At 51.5% G+C, this 25,000-nt stretch overlaps 2 protein-coding genes across 7 annotated transcripts; both read left to right on the top strand.

Annotated features, from left to right (window-relative positions):
• Positions 1-1,997: 1,997 nt before the first annotated feature.
• prdm10 (PR domain containing 10) lies at positions 1,998-10,416 on the top strand. Of its 5 annotated transcripts, none has more exons than XM_084019668.1 (22): positions 1,998-2,148; positions 2,370-2,531; positions 2,634-2,693; positions 2,771-2,875; positions 2,965-3,127; positions 3,250-3,491; positions 3,684-3,884; positions 3,966-4,038; positions 4,117-4,234; positions 4,306-4,426; positions 4,493-4,774; positions 5,023-5,367; positions 5,890-6,045; positions 6,131-6,310; positions 6,384-6,494; positions 6,570-6,770; positions 6,913-7,056; positions 7,141-7,311; positions 7,768-7,905; positions 7,986-8,166; positions 8,274-8,371; positions 8,983-10,416. In XM_084019668.1, the coding sequence occupies exons 1-22, from the start codon at positions 2,077-2,079 to the stop codon at positions 9,172-9,174; spliced, it is 3,516 nt and encodes a 1,171-aa protein (XP_083875794.1). In that variant the 5' UTR covers positions 1,998-2,076; the 3' UTR covers positions 9,175-10,416. The 5 variants fall into 5 exon arrangements, with proteins under 5 accessions (XP_083875794.1, XP_083875793.1, XP_083875792.1 ...); XM_084019667.1 differs by having other exon boundaries at positions 8,271-8,371; XM_084019666.1 differs by having other exon boundaries at positions 2,959-3,127; positions 4,496-4,774; positions 8,271-8,371.
• Positions 10,417-15,056: 4,640 nt separating this feature from the next.
• LOC311019567 (uncharacterized protein) lies at positions 15,057-20,756 on the top strand. 2 transcript variants are annotated; one of them, XM_084019099.1, is made up of 9 exons: positions 15,057-15,240; positions 15,657-15,907; positions 15,995-16,059; positions 17,253-17,391; positions 17,648-17,751; positions 18,552-18,732; positions 19,235-19,318; positions 19,388-19,483; positions 19,555-20,756. In XM_084019099.1, exons 1-9 carry the CDS (start codon positions 15,192-15,194, stop codon positions 19,891-19,893), a joined length of 1,308 nt encoding a protein of 435 aa, XP_083875225.1. In that variant the 5' UTR covers positions 15,057-15,191; the 3' UTR covers positions 19,894-20,756. The 2 variants fall into 2 exon arrangements, with proteins under 2 accessions (XP_083875225.1, XP_083875224.1); XM_084019098.1 differs by having other exon boundaries at positions 15,616-15,907.
• Positions 20,757-25,000: the final 4,244 nt, after the last annotated feature.

Below are 25,000 nucleotides of genomic sequence, written 5' to 3'. Positions count from 1 at the left end.
GATTTCGCTTCACCATCGTTGCCTCTCAAACGTCTCCTGTTTAAGTCTATGTACGAAGAAGAAACATCTCCACAGTACAGGTAACGCTATGCTAAGCTAGCAGTGACACAATGAAGTCGGGTATTATTTTTTGGCGATCATTCCGATCGCATGTTTTGGTTTTGCCACTGTATTTTGAAAGTACTCACCGGAAGTCCCAGTATGCTATCGTGTCCGTGTGCTATTTATTCAAATCCAATTAGTTCCAACGTCTTCATTTATACTCCTAAATATAAGTAATCATTATTTAGAACCTTCGTGACCGTTTATGTTAGTTCAGTCAGAGCGCTTCCGTTTGTACTTTGAAAGTATTTACCGGAAGTAGGCTGTAATGTCAGCATTGACGCTAACTTGAATAAGTTAAACATGCAGTTCCCCTCTCTGGACACGAGAGGGCAGCAACGTCACGCTCAGTTGTCTTCGCCTGTAATCTCTACCTTTTTCTGTTTCCTAAAAGGTCACTTTTACATACCGGTATATGGTGTTAACGTGAACCGCATAAGCAACGTTAGCTTTACTTAGCATTCCTAACCCAAGCTAGCAGTGGGTTAGCAGCTAGCAGTCTAGTAGGGGTTGCCTTACTAGAATACATATAACAGTAACAGTAACCATTTTTGGACAACAGCTTTAATTCAATTGGACGACGCGCGTGATTCATTTTTCTGATTGGCTGTACTAAAACATATAATAAAGCTATAACCAGGAGTAATCAACCGTTGGTGGGAACTTCGCTCATTGCTTTAATATAATAGTATTATTATTATTGTTATTGTTATTGTCCGATGACTGTACGGACTGTTTCGCGAGGACAATGTTTTAAAAATATCATTAAGCGCTTTTGCTCGCCGAGTAAACGAGCAGCCAATCAGAAGCCACGCTCCTGCGTGTCGCTAGGCAGATTATGTTAATATATGCAATGCGGCCATCTCTGCAGCTACCATTCTGAGGTAAGAACAACTTGTACGCTTAAAGTAAATGTAAGAAACCCGGGCTTTGCTTCGGGGCTACTCGTGTAGCTCCGCTGCTCGGGGTCTGTCTGTTCATATCCGTTAAATTTCCGGGTTGTTTTGGTGTGTCTGAACCGGGAGAAACGATGTGTTTTTTATGTGGGTCTCCTTCGGACGTGGTTGTTGTCGATAGTCCCACCCAAAATGGAGGCCGTTCTTCCTTGTTCACGCAGGAGATGTGAAGGGCTGGGCTCAACTAGGAATGGGGGACGGGTGGGTTTACCGAAACTACTCGGCGCTTTGCCGCTTCAAAGCCACCCGTGTTAAACACGGCACAATGGCGTCTTCTTCACGGGGTCCGACAAGTTACGTTTTAGCCCCGAGGTCGGCCTCGCATCGCGACTATTTAGCCGTAATGCTAACGTCGCGGCGCGGCGATGCCCGGGCTCCTTCCGCGCTGGTTGGCGTGGTATGGTCCAGTTGGGACCGAGAACCTGCGGGGTTAAAGTAGGGGTGTGTGGTGGTGGGGGGCTCGTTTATTATGGACTATAACAGCCGGGGTTCGGGATGAGTTCACGGAGGGAGGTGTTTGCTCACGCTGGGGGGGATTCGCGCCGACACACGGTTGTATTTTAGACGCCGTTTTCCCGGGCGGCCTCGCGAGCCAACGTCCCCCCCGTGTTGCCCCCTCGCGCTCCCCGCCGAGAGTCGCGCGCGACCCGCCCGGGAGAAAGTGACACGCTGCTTCATGTTTTGCACCTGACTGTCAGTGACGGCCAGAAGGCTGCGCTGCAGATGCTGCAGATGTTTCTGTGTGGAATCCATCATCCATTCATGACGTCAAACTCCAGATTAACCACCTCATAATAATGTAGTAATAATGTCCCCGTATGATGGAGATGATGCAGTCTCAAATACACACTGAACAACCACACATCCATACTGTGTATTACCCCATGTTTCATGATTATTATTATGTTATTAATAATAAAACCACCGGGTGCTCTTGTGTCTGTGTGCATTACAGCCCCCCCCCCCCCCTGCCTCTAGAGTGAAGTGACGTGGTTGGACTGCCTGGCGCTGTGCTGCCATGGAGACCAAACAGGAACCCTCCACCGTGTGGAGTCAGACCTCCAGCAACGATTCAGGAAACGGCACACAGGTCTGAACCGTCCCAGGGGCTCCTAAATATGAATAATAATAATAAAGTGTAGTTGGTTGTGAAGGATGCACATGTTAAGTTCTCTCCACACCTGGTTTCTCCTGAATCCCCCTGAAGTCCCGGTCGGCTTGTATCGTCTCAGTACATAGAATATGAATAGACTAGTCTGAGAAGATGCTGCAGCGCTTCAAAGCCTCGTCGTGTCTCGTTCACACGCTCAGGTGCATTTCGAAGGCGGCGCCGTGGCCCAGATCGTGTACAGCGGTGAGCAGGCGGACCGGGGTCAGCAGCAGGTGGTCTACACGGCAGAGGGGAACTCCTACACCTCTGTGGAGTCTGCAGAGCACACGCTGGTCTACATCCACCCCGCAGATGGCACTCAGGTGAGAACAGACACCTGTGTCTTTAGGTCACCTGATGTCGTTGTTGACCTTTCTTGACCTTTGGAGTATTTGACAAAAACCTCTATGAATCTCTGGTTTCAGACCGTGTTTGCTGACCAGCCCCAGGTGGCCTACATTCAGCAGGACGGAACCACGCAGCAGGTGGGTGCACCAGGTGCAGTGATGTCATCACACAGCCGTGTACAGACCTGAAAGTGATGTCATCCCGTTGTCTGCAGGTCACCGTTTTGCTGCCCAGCGGACAGAACATGAACGCTGCCAATCTGCACGTGCTCAGTAACGTGGCGGAGGCTCCGCAGGCCCTCCTGGAGCCGGTCTCCCAGGTGAGGACCTAGTTTCTGTTCTCCTAGCAGGGAAACACGAGCACAACGTCGTATCCTAATGCAAATGTATGACGTGTGCAAAGGAGCAGCTGTCCACGTCGCTCCCGTCCATGGTCGACATGGCGGACCCCCCCGCCAGTCCCCTGGGGGCCACGGACTCCACGGACGACTCCGACGAAGACGAGGACGAAGACTCTGAGCTGGACGACTGGGAACCTCGTCAGCCGCAGTCTTTCAACCCTCACAGCCTCTGTGAGTGACGTCCTGCACTGCTGTGACACGTCCGTCCGTCCGGAGTCACTAATGCAGAGACCTGATTATTTACATGTCTTGTGGTCCCCTGTCTCACGGTCTCTCCTCTCTGTGGCCCTCAGGGTGTGACGAGTGTAATAATGCCAACCCCTCTGTGTGTCTGAAGCACGGCCCCCTGCACCCCATCCCCAACCGGCCCGTCATGTCCAAGGCCCGGGCCAGTCTGCCTCTGGTCCTCTACATCGACCGCTTCCTGGGCGGCGTCTTCTCCAAGAGACGCATCCCGAAGCGAACGCAGTTCGGCCCCGTGGAGGGGCCCCTGGTCTCTCAGAGCGACCTGCAGGACCACCACATTCATTTGAAAGTAAAAACACAGGATGTCTGTTTGATCGCTGCCGAGCTCTCTGTAGTGGTGCAGAGTAGAAATACACCGATCTCCTGTATTCCCTTTATTTGTTGTTAACTATGACATTCTGATATTGGATCTGGATACTTCCTGGCAAATCCAAACGTCTGTACTGATCTCAGGTCTGTCGTTCTGTCTGTTGCTGTGCAGCTGTGTGTTCTGGATGCAGAGAAGGACGGGGAGAAGTCCGACGACATGTGGTTGGACCTCTCCGACGAGGACAGCTGTAACTGGATGATGTTCGTGAGACCGGCTCAGAACCACCTGGAGCAGAACCTGGTGGCCTACCAGTACGGCTCGGAGATCTTCTACACGTCCATCAAGAACATCCAGCCCAAACAGGAGCTCAAGGTCTGGCCGGGGAGGCGTAGTGGTGCTGAAGGAGAGGCTGCATCCGTCCCAGTGATAAAAACCTAAGTTGTGTGTTTGCAGGTTTGGTACGCAGCATCGTATGCAGAGTTCGTCAACCAGAAGATCCACGATGTCACAGAAGAAGAGAGGAAAGGTGAGTGTTAATATCAGCACAGATGTGATCAGGGTTCCTGGATCCTTAATAAGTCCTGACTCTCCCTCGGTGACTCAGTGCTCCGGGAACAAGAGAAGAACTGGCCTTGTTACGAGTGCAACCGGCGCTTTGTGAGCTCCGAACAGCTGCAGCAGCATCTCAACATGCACGACGACAAGTTGAACTCCATCAACAGGTAAAATCACAGTGTTTAAACTTTCTGGTTCATCACAGCCCAGATGATTCATCGTCTCTGTCCCGACTCAGATCCCGAGGCCGGGGCCGAGGACGAGGCAGGAGGAGATTCGGGACCGGAAGAAGACCGGGACGGCCTCCTAAGTTTATCCGTTTGGATCCACCAGTCGACGCCGGCGGGGACAAGACAACAGTACGGGACTCGTTAATGTGATGATCAATCAGTTGATCGGCTCTGAGTAAATGTGATTTTCATCAGGAGATGTTGGAGTTGACGGAGAAGCCGCTGGAGGAGCGAGCGGACGGAGCTCAGAACGGGCTGAAGGTGGTGGAGTTGGAGATGGAGTGCGGGACCGAGGCGGAGGTGGAGGCGGAGGGGGGTCAGCTCAGTCCTCCTGCAGGGGAGCCGGTCCCAGAGTCCGTCAGCCCGCCCCCCAGCACGGACCTGCCCGCCCCACTGAAGGAGGACCCGGCGGCTCAGAGCGGCCAATCGGAGGGTCACCTCACATCTCAGGACATGCGTCGAGCCAAGAGGATACGGGTAAGAACGCCGCCACGCCGGGACACACGTCTGCTGTTGGTTGTCATGGTGACCATGATTCGTTTACAACGGTGTGTCTCTCTCCCTCAATGCGTCGCTCACAGCTGGATGTGCAGGTAGGTCTGAGCTGGAGGAGGCAGAGGAACACACTGCATGGTTTTAATGTCCATGTGAAACGCTCCCCATGGCACAGCAGCAACACTGTTGGGGCTTCGCCTCCTAAAGCCTCGCTCTCTTTCCCTTCCCAGAATGCAGCGCTGCAGCATCTTTTCATCAGGAAGAGCTTCCGTCCCTTCAAGTGCACCCACTGTGGCAAGGCCTTCCGGGACAAGGACAAGCTGGATCAGCACCTGCGGGTCCACGGCCGCGACGCCTACGCCTTCTCCTGCCACATCTGCAGCAAGAGCTTCATGAGCGACTCGTCCCTGGAGGACCACCTGCTGGTGCACACGGAGAACCGCTCCTACGCTTGTCTCTTATGCCCCGAGACCTTTGAAAGGCTGGACCTGCTCAAAGACCACGTAGCGGTGCACGCCGTGGACGGCTGCTTCACCTGCCCGTCCTGCAAGAAGACCTTTTCTGACTTCATCCAGGTGAGAAACGGATGTCTCTACGCTGGCCACCAGGGGGCGACTCCTCTCTGGTTGTATAGAAGTCTATGAGAAAATGGTCCTACTTCTCTCTGCTGGCCACCAGGGGGCGACTCCTCTCTGGTTGTATAGAAGTCTATGAGAAAATGGTCCTACTTCTCTCTGCTGGCCACCAGGGGGCGACTCCTCTCTGGTTGTATAGAAGTCTATGAGAAAATGGTCCTACTTCTCTCTGCTGGCCACCAGGGGGCGACTCCTCTCTGGTTGTATAGAAGTCTATGAGAAAATGGTCCTACTTCTCTCTTGATGTATTATCTCAGTAAACATTGTAAACATGAGTTTATGGTCTCAATCTCTAGTTTCAAGTCTTCTTCAATCCAGCATGATGTTCATTTAGTACATTATGGTCCATTTAGAGTCCACCAGACCAGATAGCAGGGGCTGCTTTAGGGGGCGGGGCTTACCTGCTGACAGGTTGGTTTAAAACGTTGGTTTAAGACTACAAGATGTTCTCCTCTTCCTCAGGTGAAGAAACACATCCGCTGCTTCCACTCGGAGAAGATCTTCCAGTGCCCTGACTGTGAGAAGGCCTTCTGCCGGCCAGACAAGCTGCGTCTGCACATGTTACGCCACTCCGACCGCAAGGACTTCCTGTGCTCGACGTGCGGCAAACAGTTCAAGGTAAGAAGCATAGACGGAGCATCAGCGGTTAAGAAGAGGCGGTGAATATAGATATGAGAGTTCTGATTTGACTTGTGTGTTTCAGAGGAAAGATAAGCTGCGGGAACACATGCAGCGCATGCACAACCCCGACAGAGAAGCCAAGAAGGCGGACCGGAACCACCGCTCCAAAACCCTCAAACTGAAGGTTCCCACCACCGACTTCGAGAGCTTCATGTTCAAGTGCCGAGTGTGCATGATGGGCTTCAGACGCCGAGGCATGCTGGTGAGCAGAACGCCGTTGTCTTCGTTGTTATGGGAGTCAGGGAGATGTCCTCACCCTATTCTTCTGGCTGCAGGTCAACCATCTGTCCAAGCGCCACCCAGAGATGCGTATTGATGACGTGCCGGAGCTCACGCTGCCCATCATCAAGCCCAACAGGGACTACTTCTGCCAGTACTGTGACAAGGTTTGAGTTCAGGACATGTAAACCCTGAACCTGAGCGTTCAGCCTGAGATTAAAGCATGTGATGGATCTCTGCAGGTCTACAAGAGCGCCAGTAAGAGGAAAGCACACATCCTGAAGAACCACCCCGGGGCCGAGTTACCGCCCAGCATCCGGAAGCTGCGCCCGGCGGCTCCCGGCGAGCCGGACCCCATGTTGAGCACACACACTCAGCTGACCGGGACCATCGCCACGGCGCCGGTCTGCTGCCCCCACTGCGCCAAACAGTACAGCAGCAAGGTGAGTCCGAAGCCCCGGGTCTCTGCCGGACCTCAGACGGACCCACAACCTCAGCTGATGACTGTGTGTGTGTGTGTGTGTGTGTGTGTGTGTGTGTGTGTGTGTGTGTGTGTGTGTGTGTGTGTGTGTGTGTGTGTCCCAGACTAAGATGGTGCAGCACATCAGGAAGAAGCATCCAGAGTTTGCACAGCTGGCCAACACCATCCAGACTCCTCTGACCGCGGCCGTCATCAGCAGCGCTCCGGCAGTGATCGGCGCCGACGGCAGCACGGCCGAGGCTGTCGTGGTGAGAGTCACACACACATGACCAAGGACATGTCAGCCAATAATAATACAGCAGATATGATCATAATATTGATTCTGCCTCCAGACCACAGATCTGCTGACTCAGGCCATGACGGAGCTCTCTCAGACGCTGACCACGGACTACCGCACGGCGCAGGGAGACTACCAGAGGATCCAGTACATCCCGGTGTCTCAGGCGGGAGGGAACCTGGCCCAGCCCCAACACATCCAGCTGCAGGTGGTGCAGGTGGCTCCGGTAAGATCAAGGACCAGATCCAGGACCAGATCCAGGACCGAGATTTGTTGGTTTTTTAACTTCTATGTCTCCCTGGAAACCTACTAAAACCTGCTACTTTGCTAAACTTGGACTCCTGGGAGCTAAAATAATGAGATTATTGATTATCAAAATAGTTTCTGATGAGTGAATTGTTTAAGTTGATTGTGAACTCCTCTCTGGTTCCAGCTCCTCAAATGTGCAGCTTGTTTTTCCTGTTTTCGATCATCGTAATCTGAATATCTTTTGGTTTGAAGTTGCTGCTCAGACAAAACAACTTGTCTGGGATTTTATGATGAGCTTCTTTTGTGTATTTGTTGTATTTTGTGTAAAAAATAGGTATGACTAGGATTTAAAATGACCCCCACCACATGAAAACTGCGTAAAAGTATACGTTGACTGTACGAGACAGAAAGGAGCTGCTATTGTGTCCCGCAGGCTTCCTCCCCACATTCCCAGCACCCGACCGTAGACGTGAGCCAGCTGCATGACCCCCATGGCTACAGCCAGCACTCCATCCAGGTCCAGCACATCCAGGTCAACGAGCCCTCCAGCACCGGACCCGGAGCCGGCCAGGTAAACCCCGCCCCCCCACTGTAACACGCTGTGGAAGGTTTAATAACACACGTTATTAAACACATGTGTATCGCTGTCAGGTCACCGGTCAGCCGCTGAGCCCGACCTCCCAGCAGCCCAGTCAGGAGCTGAGCCCCACTCAGCTGACCCCCGTGACCTTAGCTCAGAGCCACTCGCTGCAGAGCAGCAGCACCCAGCAGCAGCAGCAGGGGGCGGTGCAGCACGCCTACATCCCCGGGAACTGGAACTACCGAGGCTACTGTGAGTCCCACACACACACACACACACACACACACACACACACACACACACACACACACACACGTACGATTCCCTCTCAGGTTAATGAGCTCTTTTTCCTGCAGCAGCGTCGGAGATCCAGATGATGGCTTTACCTCACGCTCAGTATGTGATCGCCGAGGCGAGCACACCTGCATCCGGAGGCAACGGCAGCCAGGTGAAAACGGTGAGTGGATGTTTTTATTGGTGCAGCTGGAAGGTCACATGTCCTGACCAAAGATAGGAAGTTTGAGTTTTACATGAACATCTAAACATCTCGTCATGCCCGATAGAGATATGTTTCAAGTGTAACTGTGAGTGTTTAGAAATGAAGGTTAGTCTCTGTATGTCATAAATACTCCATGATACTCTACAATACTACCTTGTGTGGTATTTATTTACACCGGTTAACCTTCAAACCTGTGATGCTTGAACTTGTTCTCTGGAACTTTAAAGCAGAATTTTAGTTTGTTTTGGGTCCTTTTTTTCTTTTTATTAATAAATGTTTCTCGTTTTTATGGACGTTTACAAATAAAAAGTAAATAACGAGATGTAATGAAGTACAGTTAAGTTATTTTAAACTATTTCTTAATTGGATTTACAGAATAATCACATATAAAATGATGTATGTAGATTGTAATAACAGGCCAACTCTGCATATTCAACTGTTTTTGAAACGTGTTTGCAGATGTGTTTAATAAGAAACGAGCATTTATACGTTATTATATATTATTATATATATATTATATATATAATTGATCTCCGTGAAGTGAAACTAAAGACTTTCTGGTCCCTCAGACACACTACGTCATCTCCGAGGGTCAGACCGACCTGGAGACCAAGCAGACCGCCCCTCAGAGCTCCACGCAGACCCACGCCGAACACCTGGAGCAGCAGCCGGCCAATCAGCAGGCTGCCACCACGCAGTACATCATCACCACCACGACCAACGGCAGCGGCACCAGCGAAGTGCACATCACCAAACCCTGAGAGAGCACTGCGACCTCCGACCCCGGGCCTCGGACCCCGGTCCTTGGACCCTGGACCCTGGTCCCTGGACCCCGGACCTCGGACTGATCCCGCATGTATACCTCAGCAGCTTGTACACTCCTTCATTAACGCACACACTCGGACTCGGACTTGTCCAAACGGGGGACGACTTGAAGACCGGCACAGTTTTATGTGTCTGATATCGGAGGATCCAAACAGAAACACTTGTTTTAAAGGACAGCATTATTTAAAATACAGGGTTTAAACCGTGGGGCTGCACGGTGGTGTAGTGGGTAGCACTCCCGCCTCACAGCAAGAGGGTCCCGGGTTCGATTCCCAGGTCGGCCCGGGTTTCCTTCTGTGTGGAACCTGTCTTCTCCCCGTGTAAGCGTGGGTTCTCTCCGGGTTCTCCGGCTTCCTCCCACAGACATGCAGGATGGGGTTCATTGGTGACTCTAGATGTCCCGTAGGTGTGAATGTGAGTGTGAATGGTTGTCTGTCTCTACATGTCGGCCCTGTGATAGACTGGTTACCTGTCCAGGTGTACCCTGCCTTCACCCAATGATAGCTGGGATCGGCTCCAGCCCCCCCGCGACCCTGAATACAGGATAAGCGGTAGACGATGGATGGATGGATGGATGGATGGATGGATGGATGGATGGATGGATGGATGGATGGGTTTAAACCGTACCGACAGTAAAAAAGTCTCACAGTTGACCGTTTTACAAGTTTGTAAAGTTTGACATTTCCGATACGAGCATTGTATTTGTAAATTAAATTCTGGAAAGAAATACGGAAATGGAAAGTATAAAAGGGTTCCTTCCAGGACCGGTCGCTGTTGTTGCTGTTGTCAGATCTGATTTGTCTCCATTCATTTCCTTTTAGGGTCCGTCTCAGATTTCTGTTGTTTATTAGAAAGAATTAGAAATGTTTAGCTGAGAAGGGCGTAACTCCACCAACCTGTTGATTAAGCTACAACAACTGAGTTTAAGTACTTAATTGTCGTCCAAGTGTTAAAAGTACTTTCTGGTACTTTGGTTAAGTACTTGAAGTTCCCCGTGAAGACCATGCAGGTTAATACACTAAATGAAGGTCGTTGTAAAGTGATGCCGAGGTTTGCGATTATTTATATTAGTCTTGTACAATGTAAAATACTGCAGGAATTATGAGAGTTTATGTACAGCGATGATTTTTGTCCCTTTTTGTCCACGTGTTGACAAATTAAATTCCTTTATATCGACAGATTGTCTTATGATTGATGTCTTCTCAGGTTCATTTTCAGGGTTAATTGGATCGGCCTGGGTGTGATTCTCTCTCTCACCGCTAGGGGGCAGCACGGACCCAGGAAACAAAGTTCAGCTAAGTGTAAACACACAAAGGAATTTGGCTTTTTGGTGTTCTCAACATACAAACACAGAGAAATACTAAAACAAGAACGACAGACAGAAAAAAGCTAAATATAAACATTTGACTTCTAAGTACAGATATAAATATATAGTATATAAACAAACACGGGACAATTACATTGGAAACAGTCTGACAGTGGTGCAGGAATAAATATGAAATTATAATGTAACAGGTTGCCATGGATACACTATGGGTATTAATTGTCCATCAGAGTAGGAAGAAACTGTCCCTGTGTCTGGTGGTTTTTATTGATCCAGACTGGTCTCTCTTCCAATATTAAACCTCTCCCTCTTCATTCATACAGGCTGTTCTCAAACCGTCTCCCTCCAACCGGCTGTTCTCAAACCGTCTCCCTCCAACCGGCTGTTCTCATGTCGTCTCCCTCCAACCGGCTGTTCTCATGTCGTCTCCCTCCAACCGGCTGTTCTCAAACCGTCTCCCTCCAACCGGCTGTTCTCATGTCGTCTCCCTCCAACCGGCTGTTCTCAAACCGTCTCCCTCCAACCGGCTGTTCTCATGTCGTCTCCCTCCAACCGGCTGTTCTCATGTCGTCTCCCTCCAACCGGCTGTTCTCAAACCGTCTCCCTCCAACCGGCTGTTCTCATGTCGTCTCCCTCCAACCGGCTGTTCTCAAACCGTCTCCCTCCAACCGGCTGTTCTCATGTCGTCTCCCTCCAACCGGCTGTTCTCATGTCGTCTCCCTCCAACCGGCTGTTCTCAAACCATCTCCCTCCAACCGGCTGTTCTCATGTCGTCTCCCTCCAACCGGCTGTTCTCATGTCGTCTACCTCCAACCGGCTGTTCTCATGTCGTCTCCCTCCAACCGGCTGTTCTCAAACCGTCTCCCTCCAACCGGCTGTTCTCATGTCGTCTCCCTCCAACCGGCTGTTCTCATGTCGTCTACCTCCAACCGGCTGTTCTCATGTCGTCTCCCTCCAACCGGCTGTTCTCAAACCGTCTCCCTCCAACCGGCTGTTCTCATGTCGTCTCCCTCCAACCGGCTGTTCTCAAACCGTCTCCCTCCAACCGGCTGTTTTCAAACCGTCTCCCTCCAACCGGCTGTTCTCAAACCGTCTCCCTCCAACCGGCTGTTCTCAAACCGGCTGTTCTCATGTCATCTCCCTCCAACCGGCTGTTCTCATGTCGTCTCCCTCCAACCGGCTGTTCTCATGTCGTCTCCCTCCAACCGGCTGTTCTCATGTCGTCTCCCTCCAACCGGCTGTTCTCAAACCGTCTCCCTCCAACCGGCTGTTCTTAAACCGTCTCCCTCCAACCGGCTGTTCTCAAACCGTCTCCCTCCAACCGGCTGTTCTCATGTCGTCTCCCTCCAACCGGCTGTTCTCAAACAGTCTCCCTCCAACCGGCTGTTCTCAAACCGTCTCCCTCCAACCGGCTGTTCTCATGTCGTCTCCCTCCAACTGGCTGTTTTCAAACCATCTCCCTCCAACCGGCTGTTCTCAAACCGTCTCCCTCCAACCGGCTGTTCTCATGTCGTCTCCCTCCAACCGGCTGTTCTCATGTCGTCTCCCTCCAACCGGCTGTTTTCATGTCGTCTCCCTCCAACCGGCTGTTCTCAAACAGTCTCCCTCCAACCGGCTGTTCTCAAACCGTCTCCCTCCAACCGGCTGTTCTCATGTCGTCTCCCTCCAACTGGCTGTTTTCAAACCATCTCCCTCCAACCGGCTGTTCTCAAACCGTCTCCCTCCAACCGGCTGTTCTCATGTCGTCTCCCTCCAACCGGCTGTTCTCATGTCGTCTCCCTCCAACCGGCTGTTTTCATGTCGTCTCCCTCCAACCGGCTGTTCTCAAACCGTCTCCCTCCAACCGGCTGTTCTCAAACCGTCTCCCTCCAACCGGCTGTTCTCATGTCGTCTCCCTCCAACCGGCTGTTCTCATGTCGTCTCCCTCCAACCGGCTGTTTTCATGTCGTCTCCCTCCAACCGGCTGTTCTCAAACCGTCTCCCTCCAACCGGCTGTTCTCATGTCGTCTCCCTCCAACCGGCTGTTCTCAAACCGTCTCCCTCCAACCGGCTGTTCTCATGTCGTCTCCCTCCAACCGGCTGTTCTCAAACCATCTCCCTCCAACCGGCTGTTCTCATGTCGTCTCCCTCCAACCGGCTGTTCTCATGTCGTCTACCTCCAACCGGCTGTTCTCATGTCGTCTCCCTCCAACCGGCTGTTCTCAAACCGTCTCCCTCCAACCGGCTGTTCTCATGTCGTCTCCCTCCAACCGGCTGTTCTCATGTCGTCTACCTCCAACCGGCTGTTCTCATGTCGTCTCCCTCCAACCGGCTGTTCTCAAACCGTCTCCCTCCAACCGGCTGTTCTCATGTCGTCTCCCTCCAACCGGCTGTTCTCAAACCGTCTCCCTCCAACCGGCTGTTTTCAAACCGTCTCCCTCCAACCGGCTGTTCTCAAACCGTCTCCCTCCAACCGGCTGTTCTCAAACCGGCTGTTCTCATGTCATCTCCCTCCAACCGGCTGTTCTCATGTCGTCTCCCTCCAACCGGCTGTTCTCATGTCGTCTCCCTCCAACCGGCTGTTCTCATGTCGTCTCCCTCCAACCGGCTGTTCTCAAACCGTCTCCCTCCAACCGGCTGTTCTTAAACCGTCTCCCTCCAACCGGCTGTTCTCAAACCGTCTCCCTCCAACCGGCTGTTCTCAAACCGTCTCCCTCCAACCGGCTGTTCTCATGTCGTCTCCCTCCAACCGGCTGTTCTCAAACAGTCTCCCTCCAACCGGCTGTTCTCAAACCGTCTCCCTCCAACCGGCTGTTCTCATGTCGTCTCCCTCCAACTGGCTGTTTTCAAACCATCTCCCTCCAACCGGCTGTTCTCAAACCGTCTCCCTCCAACCGGCTGTTCTCATGTCGTCTCCCTCCAACCGGCTGTTCTCATGTCGTCTCCCTCCAACCGGCTGTTTTCATGTCGTCTCCCTCCAACCGGCTGTTCTCAAACAGTCTCCCTCCAACCGGCTGTTCTCAAACCGTCTCCCTCCAACCGGCTGTTCTCATGTCGTCTCCCTCCAACTGGCTGTTTTCAAACCATCTCCCTCCAACCGGCTGTTCTCAAACCGTCTCCCTCCAACCGGCTGTTCTCATGTCGTCTCCCTCCAACCGGCTGTTCTCATGTCGTCTACCTCCAACCGGCTGTTCTCATGTCGTCTCCCTCCAACCGGCTGTTCTCATGTCGTCTCCCTCCAACCGGCTGTTCTCATGTCGTCTACCTCCAACCGGCTGTTCTCATGTCGTCTCCCTCCAACCGGCTGTTCTCATGTCGTCTACCTCCAACCGGCTGTTCTCATGTCGTCTACCTCCAACCGGCTGTTCTCATGTCGTCTACCTCCAACCGGCTGTTCTCATGTCATCTCCCCCAAACCGGCGGTTCTCAAACCGTTGTAATGGGAATTTTGGATGTTTGTACTTTATAATCGGAATATTTGTCAGGCCAGACGTCGATCCGCATCTCCTCATCTGACTGTTATGCTATGACGAAAATGAATGTCTGTTTGTAGATGATATGAACATGAGTGCCACATTGACATAAGATAATTTCAGGACTATGACGCCTGTGTTCTGTATCTCTTGACCTTGCCTGTACATCTTGTCTTTGTAAGATAGGACATAATCCGTCCTTTGTCCATGGTTCCTCCTCCTTAAAAGGGAGATTGTTGTTGGACTCAGGGTCGTTCCTGCTGATTCTGAACCTTTGCATCAGAAGGCAGGGGTGAACCTCCTCTGCAGATTAGAATACTTAGTGGAATAAACCTCGGAGAAAAAGCTGATCCTGGTTGTTGATCTTTATTGGGCAGATTCATTTTTCCACAACACCGTCTCCCTCCAACCGGCTGTTCTCATGTCGTCTCCCTCCAACCGGCTGTTCTCATGTCGTCTACCTCCAACCGGCTGTTCTCATGTCGTCTACCTCCAACCGGCTGTTCTCATGTCGTCTACCTCCAACCGGCTGTTCTCATGTCGTCTCCCTCCAACCGGCTGTTCTCATGTCGTCTACCTCCAACCGGCTGTTCTCATGTCGTCTACCTCCAACCGGCTGTTCTCAAACCGTCTCCCTCCAACCGGCTGTTCTCATGTCGTCTACCACCAACTGGCTGTTCTCAAACCGTCTCCCTCCAACCGGCTGTTCTCATGTCGTCTACCACCAACCGGCTGTTCTCATGTCGTCTACCACCAACCGGCTGTTCTCCAACCGGCTGTGTGAGGAGTGAGACGGTGACTCAGGATGAAGGAAATCACCGTGGGGGTGGGGGGGGGGGGTTGCTTGGGTGCAGCCTGGGTGCAGCAGGGCTTGTTCTCCACACAATTGATGAGAATGCCTCAAACATTCCTTCAAGGTTGAAAGGTGAGTAAATGAAACACACACACACACACACACACACACACAGCTAAATAAAACTAATCTTCCAGTAGAACTGGTCCAACGAGCCGGTCATGCCACAGAACTAATCACATACCGGCAGGTGTGCATCTAATTGCCGCGGTGCAGTTCCCTCTCCGTCGTTGCTCCCATGCCTCGGTGGACGGTTGCCCACCCGCAAGGTCCAGCTGGTTCGGGGGGACGGAGGGAGACGCAGTGGGCGGAGCCTGTAGATGGATGGCGGAGGTCCAGGAGGGCGAGCCGGGAGAAGCGGAGCCGGGTCGAGGTAGGTGTCACCTGCAGTCTACATGTCACAGCTCACGTGTGTTCACTATTCACCTGGTATGATCTACGAGACCCGGACTCACCGGAGCTGGTGGTCTGACCTCTGAGGACTCACCTGAGCTGGTGGTCTAACCTCTGAGGACTCACCTGGACACACCATTATATACGCTATATATGTTGTTTGGCTTTAAATCTGAAACCAAAAAGTGTCTTTATTCATTCTTTATTCATTTTATCTCTAATTTTAATTGTGCTTGTTTTGTTTGTTTTAAGGTGAGTATTTAGGAAGGAGTCCTTAAATAAAATGTATTATTATTAATAAGGTATCCTCTTTTCCTTCCAGTTTAACAACGTATTATTCATTCTTATTTTCCAGCGAGGCAGTTTTCACTCTGCTCTCTCTCTCTGTTGCTCCAGCTGTTCCATCCAAGCACCAAACCTCCTGGTCTTGGACTTTGAGGACCCTGCAACGAGGCTGGTCCAGTTTCGCCCCTGTGGGTGTAGTGTGGTCAGTCTGCCAGGTGGGGGCGCCTCTGCACCCCTCTCAGCTGCTGGTGGAGGTCATCTGGAGGCTCCTGCTGGTGGGGTTGCTGTGGCTGCTTCTGGGAGGCTGTGTCTACGTCCTGAGGTGCCGCCTGCAGCCAGACCAGGACCAGGACCAGGACCAGGTCAGCATGAACTCTCACTTCTGACCCTTTTGTTTGAGTTTCTTCATGTGATGTCTTATTAAATCAGTGAGTTTGCTTGGATTAAAGGGGGGGACTCCACTGAGGATCCAGCAGGAGGTCGTTACCGAAGACGAGAACAATCAGTGTTTATGGTGAGACGTGTCCTCCAGTCATTCACCAGTATGTGATGTTAGAGACGATAACCAGTATGTGATGTTAGAGACGATAACCAGTATGTGATGTTAGAGACGATAACCAGTATGTGATGTTAGAGACGATAACCAGTATGTGATGTTAGAGACGATAACCAGTATGTGATGTTAGAGACGATAACCAGTATGTGATGTTAGAGACGATAACCAGTATGTGATGTTAGAGACGATAACCAGTATGTGATGTTAGAGACGATAACCAGTATGTGATGTTAGAGACGATAACCAGTATGTGATGTTAGAGACGATAACCAGTATGTGATGTTAGAGACGATAACCAGTATGTGATGTTAGAGACGATAACCAGTATGTGATGTTAGAGACGATAACCAGTATGTGATGTTAGAGACGATAACCAGTATGTGATGTTAGAGACGATAACCAGTATGTGATGTTAGAGACGATAACCAGTATGTGATGTTAGAGACGATAACCAGTATGTGATGTTAGAGACGATAACCAGTATGTGATGTTAGAGACGATAACCAGTATGTGATGTTAGAGACGATAACCAGTATGTGATGTTAGAGACGATAACCAGTATGTGATGTTAGAGACGATAACCAGTATGTGATGTTAGAGACGATAACCAGTATGTGATGTTAGAGACGATAACCAGTATGTGATGTTAGAGACGATAACCAGTATGTGATGTTAGAGACGATAACCAGTATGTGATGTTAGAGACGATAACCAGTATGTGATGTTAGAGACGATAACCAGTATGTGATGTTAGAGACGATAACCAGTATGTGATGTTAGAGACGATAACCAGTATGTGATGTTAGAGACGATAACCAGTATGTGATGTTAGAGACGATAACCAGTATGTGATGTTAGAGACGATAACCAGTATGTGATGTTAGAGACGATAACCAGTATGTGATGTTAGAGACGATAACCAGTATGTGATGTTAGAGACGATAACCAGTATGTGATGTTAGAGACGATAACCAGTATGTGATGTTAGATAACATCTTTAACGATGTTCATCTGGAGGAAAAACAAAGTAATGATTGGTCACACCTGCTTGAAATGCTTGCCCTGTAAACTTCACATCTGATCACACGGTTTATTTACCTGTTTATGGACCACCGATACACACCCTCGCTGTGATGTCACTATTCCCCCAGGACCCCCCCGCCGAGGAGCCCGGGCCCCGACCTCCCTCTGGCTCAGGCCCTGGTGGACAGCCTGCTGCTCTGTCTGCTCCAGGAGTCTCTGCCGGACCCCAGTGGGCCCCACATACAGGCCCTCCTCTCCATGCTGGGGGTAAGAACCCCCCACCCAGACCCCCGTCTCATACACACAGACCCCCACCTAGACCCCCACCCAGACCCCCGTCTCATACACACAGACCCCCACCTAGACCCCCACCCAGACCCCCGTCTCATACACACAGACCGGCCTCCAGCAGTGACTGTCCTCTCCTGTGTGTTCACTGCAAGGCCAAGCATTTTATGATGTATTTTTATGTATTTAACACACATGATGCAGATATTAACCCTCCTCTCCCTTTTCACTACAGTCAGTGTGTCACAGACTTGGGAAGGCTGATCTGGGGTCAGAGGTGGACGGAGACTCTGTGCTGATGGACAAAGTGAAGCTGCTGCTCACCTACCTGCAGCAGAGGTGAGAGCTTCAACGTCAACGTTTCACACCAGCTCCCTCCTGATAGGCTGAGCTCGTATTAATGTCTCCTCCTCCTCCCTCCTGATAGGCTGAGCAGCTGTCTGGACTCGTCCAGTCATATTAATGTCTCCTCCTCCCTCCTGATAGGCTGAGCTCGTATTAATGTCTCCGCTGTCCTCCCTCCTGATAGGCTGAGCTCGTATTAACGTCTCCTCCTCCCTCCTGATAGGCTGAGCTCGTATTAATGTCTCCGCTGTCCTCCCTCCTGATAGGCTGAGCTCGTATTAACGTCTCCTCCTCCCTCCTGATAGGCTGAGCTCGTATTAACGTCTCCTCCCTCCTGATAGGCTGAGCTCGTATTAACGTCTCCTCCTCCTCCCTCCTGATAGGCTGAGCTCGTATTAATGTCTCCGCTGTCCTCCCTCCTGATAGGCTGAGCTCGTATTAACGTCTCCTCCTCCTCCCTCCTGATAGGCTGAGCTCGTATTAATGTCTCCGCTGTCCTCCCTCCTGATAGGCTGAGCTCGTATTAACGTCTCCTCCCTCCTGATAGGCTGAGCTCGTATTAACGTCTCCTCCTCCTCCCTCCTGATAGGCTGAGCTCGTATTAACGTCTCCTCCCTCCTGATAGGCTGAGCTCGTATTAACGTCTCCTCCTCCTCCCTCCTGATAGGCTGAGCTCGTATTAATGTCTCCTCCTCCTCCCTCCTGATAGGCTGAGCTCGTATTAATGTCTCCGCTGTCCTCCCTCCTGATAGGCTGAGCTCGTATTAATGTCTCCTCCTCCTCCCTCCTGATAGGCTGAGCTCGCTGTCTGGACTGGTCCAGGTGCAGGCGGACTTTGAAGCCGGCGTGAAGGACCTGCTGGAGGGTCTGGAGGGCCTCTGGGCTCAGCTGGAGGCGCTGCACACCGGGGTCACGCTCACCAAGGAGGGGAGCCGAGGCCACGCAGACCTGGCCTCCGCGCAGACAGACAGCCAGGTGAGCAGGTGTGACCTGTCTGTCTCTCCTTCTGTGCTGCTGGTGACAGAAAAACACAGTTTCTGAGACACATTTAGGGATTTATTTTAGTGCACGTTGTCTGTTTGTGTGAGTATTCCTAATGTAAACAAGAGTAATGTTAGATATGAGATACTTAATGAGATAATGAGATATTTAAAGTATAATCAAAGTAATTAACGACATTTCTCAGTTCACACAGTCTGTTTTTTTAAACGATGTCTGAGAGTATTTTCTGATTGAGAGAAATCCATTGCCTCTGTGAAACTATGCAAATTAGCACATATCTAATAGGATAATTTGCATATTCATATGCAATAAAACTGCCTCCCCCTCCATAGATTGTTGTTAATCTGAACTTTCTTTTAGTTACAACTGAGAAATGTATAGTTTTGATGTTTAAGTTCATTTCTAAGAACATGAATGATTAATATTCTCCTGCCGGGCTGATGATGTCTGTGATCCTCTCATGTCTTTGTCCAAGACCTTGTTTGCAGTCCTGGGTGAGTACAGGATCAGACTCCAGCGCTGCCGGACTCATCTGAAGGACAGCACACACCTGCTGCAGGTAAACCTCTCGCCTGCAGGTGAAGCTGATGTTCCCGCTGTGTTCTCATCCCTCCGCTCCGTCTCACAGGAGTTAACCTGGAGTCACGCTCACATCAGCAGCCGAGTGAGGAGCAGCAGTGAGTCCGTGTGGCCGGAGCTGCTGCTGCAGACCAACATCGAGCAGGTGAACTAGACCCGAGCCAGGTCCGGGGTTCAGAATCCCCACCAGGACTAACATCTCCTCTCTGTTCACAGTTTGACAAGGTGCAGGAGAGCTTCCTGTCCCTGGATCAACAGATCGGGACGTTCCAGGCCCACTTGGAGGGACTCGGGAGGGAAGACCAGGACGGATTTGCAGGACCCGGTTCACGCTCCGTGTCCCCACAGACTTCCTCACGTCTCCACAGCGGACGCACCAGTCTCACGGAGAGCCGTAACTCCACCTCCGGGTCCACGTCCGTGTCCTCGGTGGAGGTAGACCTGGACCTGGACCCGGACCCGGAACCAGACGTTCCCCTGTCTCTGTGTGAGAGGTCGGCGCCGCAGGTCGCCTCACTCATCGGACGCCTGCGGACGTCCAGAAAGAGGAAGTGACTTTATCACCGTGTGAAGAGTACATTTAATCAACAATATTCCAAATGTTGATCATTTGCTGATTACCTTAAAAAATATTATTTATTGCTTTCTGTGTTTCTTTGATTTAAAAAAGTTTTAATTTACTGCATATTTCCAACACAAGGGGGCGCACCATCACCAGTTATTACAAGCATAGACTGAAGTCTCACATTCAACATACTTTATCATTATTACCAAACGTTCATATACGTCAGATCGGAGAGGGGCGGCGGCCCAGAAAGCCCTTCCCCTTTGAGTCCGACTTTATAAGGAACTGTTGGACAGCTCCTCCAACATCTGGCCCGTAAACGTGTTCCTCTACCATCACTGATGTCAGGAGGAATCTGGTGATGAATGACATTCATGCATGTTACGTTTACCAGCTAAGTTGATCCACCGTCCGATTTGTCCTTAAAAAGAAAAAGGGAATATTAGATGTGATGATGCCTTGTTTCCATTATACCGCCGCTCTGCTTTGAAGCCTTATCCGATGTCTGGTGCAACTTTCCCCGAATGTTGTTAAAGTAGAAACAAGTTTTTATATTTATCTGTGTTCTTGTGATGTGCAGCAGGAAAAGGTTAAAGGCTACCAAATCACGGAGAAGTGTTTCTGGTTCTGTCTCTCTCTGTTAGACTGAGTGGCTGCGATGACTTGAGCCCTTCAAAGCAGGATTTCTGGTTGGGGGGGTGCTGGTAGGGGTCACTGGAGGTCAGCGCCGGAAACGTTTCTGTTATTACTAAAAACTGAGCAGCCCTCTAGACCTGTTTTGAAAGACATGAATGTCTTTGATCCAAATTCAATTACCCTGCAGCTCTGACACTGACGGCAGGAGTGATTCTCCACCAGAGAGGTGGGGCAGTGATGGGGGGAGATGGGGCAGTGATGGTGGAGAGGTGGGGCAGTGATGGTGGAGAGGTGGGGCAGTGATGGGAGGAGGTGGGGCAGTGATGGGGGAGGTGGGGCAGTGATGGGGGGATGTGGGGCAGTGATGGTGGAGAAGTGGGGCAGTGATGGTGGAGAGGTGGGGCAGTGATGGTGGAGAGGTGGGGCAGTGATGGGGGGAGGTGGGGCAGTGATGGTGGAGAGGTGGGGCAGTGATGGGAGGAGGTGGGGCAGTGATGGTGGAGAGGTGGGGCAGTGATGGGAGGAGGTGGGGCAGTGATGGGGGGAGGTGGGGCAGTGATGGGGGGAGGTGGGGCAGTGATGGGGGAGGTGGGGCAGTGATGGGGGGATGTGGGGCAGTGATGGTGGAGAAGTGGGGCAGTGATGGGAGGAGGTGGGGCAGTGATGGGGGGAGGTGGGGCAGTGATGGGGGGAGGTGGGGCAGTGATGGTGGAGAGGTGGGGCAGTGATGGTGGGGAGGTGGGGCAGACCTCTGGGGATGAAAGGAATGTGAGCTGAACCACTACGAGATCTGAGTCTGTCACAACAACTGGAGAACTCGGCGGGTCTGGATGGTGTGTGTGTGTGTGTGTGTGTGTGTGTGTGTGTGTGAGAGTGTGTGTGTGTGTGTGTGTGTGTGAGTGTGTGTGTGTGTGTGTGTGTGTGTATGTGTGTGTGTGTGTGTGTGTATGTGTGTGTGTGTGTGTGTGTGTGTGTGTGTGTGTGTGTGTGTGTGTGTGTGTGTGTGTGTGTGTGTGTGTGTGTGTGTGTGTGTGTGTGTGTGTGTGATGACAGCGTTGAATAAAAGAAAAATCACTGAATATGTAACACTTTTCCAGGAATCGGACAGAACACGACGGTGATCACATGATCAAACAAGTCTTCATATTGATTTATTAATGGAGTGACTAGAAGAGTTAGGAATATCCCGTCCAGATGAAGTCATGCTTCACATGGCTGGTGTGTGATGTCACGGCCAGCAGAGGGGGGGGGTCTCTAATGAAATTACCCCAGGCTTTGTTTGGTTACACTAAAGCGTGATGAGCGGCTTCCTGGCGGCCGCTCTCAGTCCTGCAGGACGGCGGCTCAAAGCCGGCCGGAGTGTGTGTTGTTTCAGTAAATATGGCTGCTGGCAGAGGTCAATCCCTCACCTGATCCCACAATTACCGGGTCGGGTTTCAGAGGCCGGCCTCACCGCTCAGCCAACCGGAGGGCAGCCTTAAATCATCTATTATTACTGTTATTATTCATAATCCACCTTCAGGTTACAGATTTAATTCATTTAACTGGGAGCAGGAAGTCAGTGGACAGTGAGACTTTAACAATAATCTGAAGATAACATGTGATTAAAAACATTTACACTTGTTTTTACAGATTTCCTATGTCATTATAGTGATTTTTATTTCAAATAATACGTTGGTTTCTGTTGGAAATAATGGATAAAAATGTAAAAATAGAGCTTCAACCTGTTCTTTTAACTGTCCTTTATGTCATAATAGTGAATTTTATTTTAATTAAACACAAGAAGTTGGTTTCTGTTAGAAAATAATCCCGTTCCATGTTTTAAGGAGTCAATAATGGATTAAAATTATACTTAAAATGACTACAAAGTACATTCAAGGTGTTCTTTAACGTTTCTATTTTTAAATGTGTAATTAGCTGTGATCCCAGCGAGAACCAGATGTTGAACTAACACGTGAACCAACGTTTGTGCTTCAGATCGTCTGTTCTCCATTAAACATTAAAACCTGCTGGATTTCTGAACCGGGAACCCACATGCAGGGCCGGACTGGGATTATCGGAGGGCCCCGTTTCTCCTGCCTGGAAACGGACAGCTGCAACGTTGAGACGAAACATCAAACCACAGATGTACGCAATTAGCAACGTGGAAGACATTTGGGGAGCAAAGGTCCACAAACGAGTTATTAGGATCCGACGGGGCTCGGCGGCGTGAACGGGCTCCGATGCTAAACGCCTCTCAGGTTTCTGCTCCAGATTCTATTCTAGAGTCGAGGTTCTAGGTTCTAGGTTCTAGGTTCTACATTTACATTGAGGTCATTTAGCAGACACTTTTGTCCAAAGATGATAGAAGATAGAAAAGATTCGAGGTTCCATTCTGTCTGTGAACGTGAAATCGACATGTTTCCCTTCATCACGACTCTGACTTCCTGTTTGTCTAAATATTTATTCTGTTTTCCGAGAGAGCGAGGCTAGAATAATGGAGGCCGACCTCCGTGACCTCCTGTTTCCTTTTCCTCCTCCTCACGGACACCGACTCTCCTTCCAGGTCCACATACCGGGACCAGAGGGGGACCAGAGAGGGACCAGAGGGGGACCAGAGGGGGACCAGAGGGGGACCGAAGGGGGGACCAGAGGGGGACCAGAGAGGGACCAGAGGGGGACCAGAGAGGGACCGAAGGGGTGACCAGAGGGGGACCGAAGGGGGGACCAGAGGGGGACCAGAGAGGGACCGAAGGGGGGACCAGAGGGGGACCAGAGAGGGACCAAAGGGGGGACCAGAGAGGGACCAAAGGGGGGACCAGAGGGGGACTAAAGAGGGACCAAAGGGGGGACCAGAGGGGACCAGAGAGGGACCGAAGGGGGGACCAGAGGGGGACTAAAGAGGGGGACCAGAGGGGGACCGAAGGGGGGACCAGAGGGGGACCAGAGAGGGACCGAAGGGGTGACCAGAGGGGGACCGAAGGGGGGACCAGAGGGGGACCAGAGAGGGACCGAAGGGGGGACCAGAGGGGGACCAGAGAGGGACCAAAGGGGGGACCAGAGAGGGACCAAAGGGGGGACCAGAGGGGGACTAAAGAGGGACCAAAGGGGGGACCAGAGGGGACCAGAGAGGGACCGAAGGGGGGACCAGAGGGGGACTAAAGAGGGACCAAAGGGGGGACCAGAGGGGGACCAGAGAGGGACCGAAGGGGGGACCAGAGGGGGACTAAAGAGGGACCAAAGGGGGACCAGAGAGGGACCGAAGGGGGGACCAGAGAGGGACCAAAGGGGGGGACCAGAGGGGGACCAGAGGGGGACCAAAGAGGGACCAGGGGGGGACCAGGGGGGGGACCAAAGAGGGACCAAAGGGGTGACCAGAGGGGGACCAGAGAGGGGACAAGAGGGGGACCAGAGAGGGACCAGAGAGGGACCAGAGAGGGACCAAAGGGGGGACAAGAGGGGGACCAGAGAGGGACCAGAGAGGGACCAAAGGGGGGACCAGAAGGGGACCAGAGAGGGACCAGAGAGGGACCAAAGAGGGACCAGGGGGGGGACCAGAGGGGGAATCAGAGGGGGGGATCAGAGGGGGACCAGAGGTATCGGAGCCCGTCGTGACCCAGGTCTGAGAGGTCAGTCTGGGACCCTCCAAAGGTCATGAACATCAATGGAGAACCGCTGGTTTAAACGTATAACTCACTTTTAAACTCACAGAAATACATAATTTCAGAATGAACGTGCTAATATCTATATTTATATCTATATCTATATTATTCTGTTGCAGCTGCAGAATCTCTTTATTGAACTACATTTGAAAGAATCAAAATTAAAACCCAAATGAAGCCTCTTACAGATACGGCCGTCTGCAACGATCAATCCTCCAGCTGGGTTTCTTTCTGGAATCTTAAAACCTCTTGGTTGTTATGTTGTCGGTTTGATTCGTGTTCCTCCTGAAGAATGAATCATATCAACCATGATATTAAATGTTACCGTTGGATCTGACAGGAACCGGCTCCTCAGGGCCGGATCTGGTCCCTGCAGACCTCGGAGGCTAAACAAACAGGCTGGCCGGCACAAAGAGTCCGCCACTCAGAGACATGTGGCCCCCAGTCCCAGCCCCTCCCACCCCTACCAGAGCCACACATAGTCTACCAGGAGCCAAGAGCAGGGGGCCCGTGGGGGGGGGGGGGGGTTCTGATTCCTATTCAGCGAATGTCAGCACCTCACAAAGGGGACCGCATGACACCGCCACTAAATCACAGTTAATGGACTCCTTTCTCAGCCCGGGAACATGACAGGGGGCGTGTGTGAGAGAGCGAGGGGGTGTGGGAGAAGGAGGGGGGGGGGGCGGCGAGGGCGCCGGCGTGCCCCCCATTGAAGGAGGGCACATGGGCCAACGAGCCCACGTCGGCGTGGGAAGTGTGTTGAACACGGATTTGTTTGGTTTCACAGTTCAGACTTCCGATTTCTGTGTAAAACAACAGT

This window comes from Eutrigla gurnardus (assembly GCF_963514095.1).
Source record: "Eutrigla gurnardus genome assembly, chromosome: 10".
Taxonomy (NCBI): domain Eukaryota; kingdom Metazoa; phylum Chordata; class Actinopteri; order Perciformes; family Triglidae; genus Eutrigla; species Eutrigla gurnardus.
This window is presented reverse-complemented; position numbering and strand designations above follow the sequence as displayed.

Coding starts and splice junctions, on each gene's coding strand:
- LOC311019567 (XM_084019098.1), top strand. CDS start 15,188: ATGGATGGCGGAGGTCCAGGAGGGCGAGCCGGGAGAAGCGGAGCCGGG. Junction 16,060..17,252: donor GAGAACAATCAGTGTTTATG/GTGAGACGTGTC, acceptor CTATTCCCCCAG/GACCCCCCCGCCGAGGAGCC. Junction 17,392..17,647: donor CCCTCCTCTCCATGCTGGGG/GTAAGAACCCCC, acceptor TTTTCACTACAG/TCAGTGTGTCACAGACTTGG.
- prdm10 (XM_084019664.1), top strand. CDS start 2,077: ATGGAGACCAAACAGGAACCCTCCACCGTGTGGAGTCAGACCTCCAGC. Junction 6,771..6,912: donor CCAAACAGTACAGCAGCAAG/GTGAGTCCGAAG, acceptor TGTGTGTCCCAG/ACTAAGATGGTGCAGCACAT. Junction 7,906..7,985: donor CCGGACCCGGAGCCGGCCAG/GTAAACCCCGCC, acceptor TATCGCTGTCAG/GTCACCGGTCAGCCGCTGAG.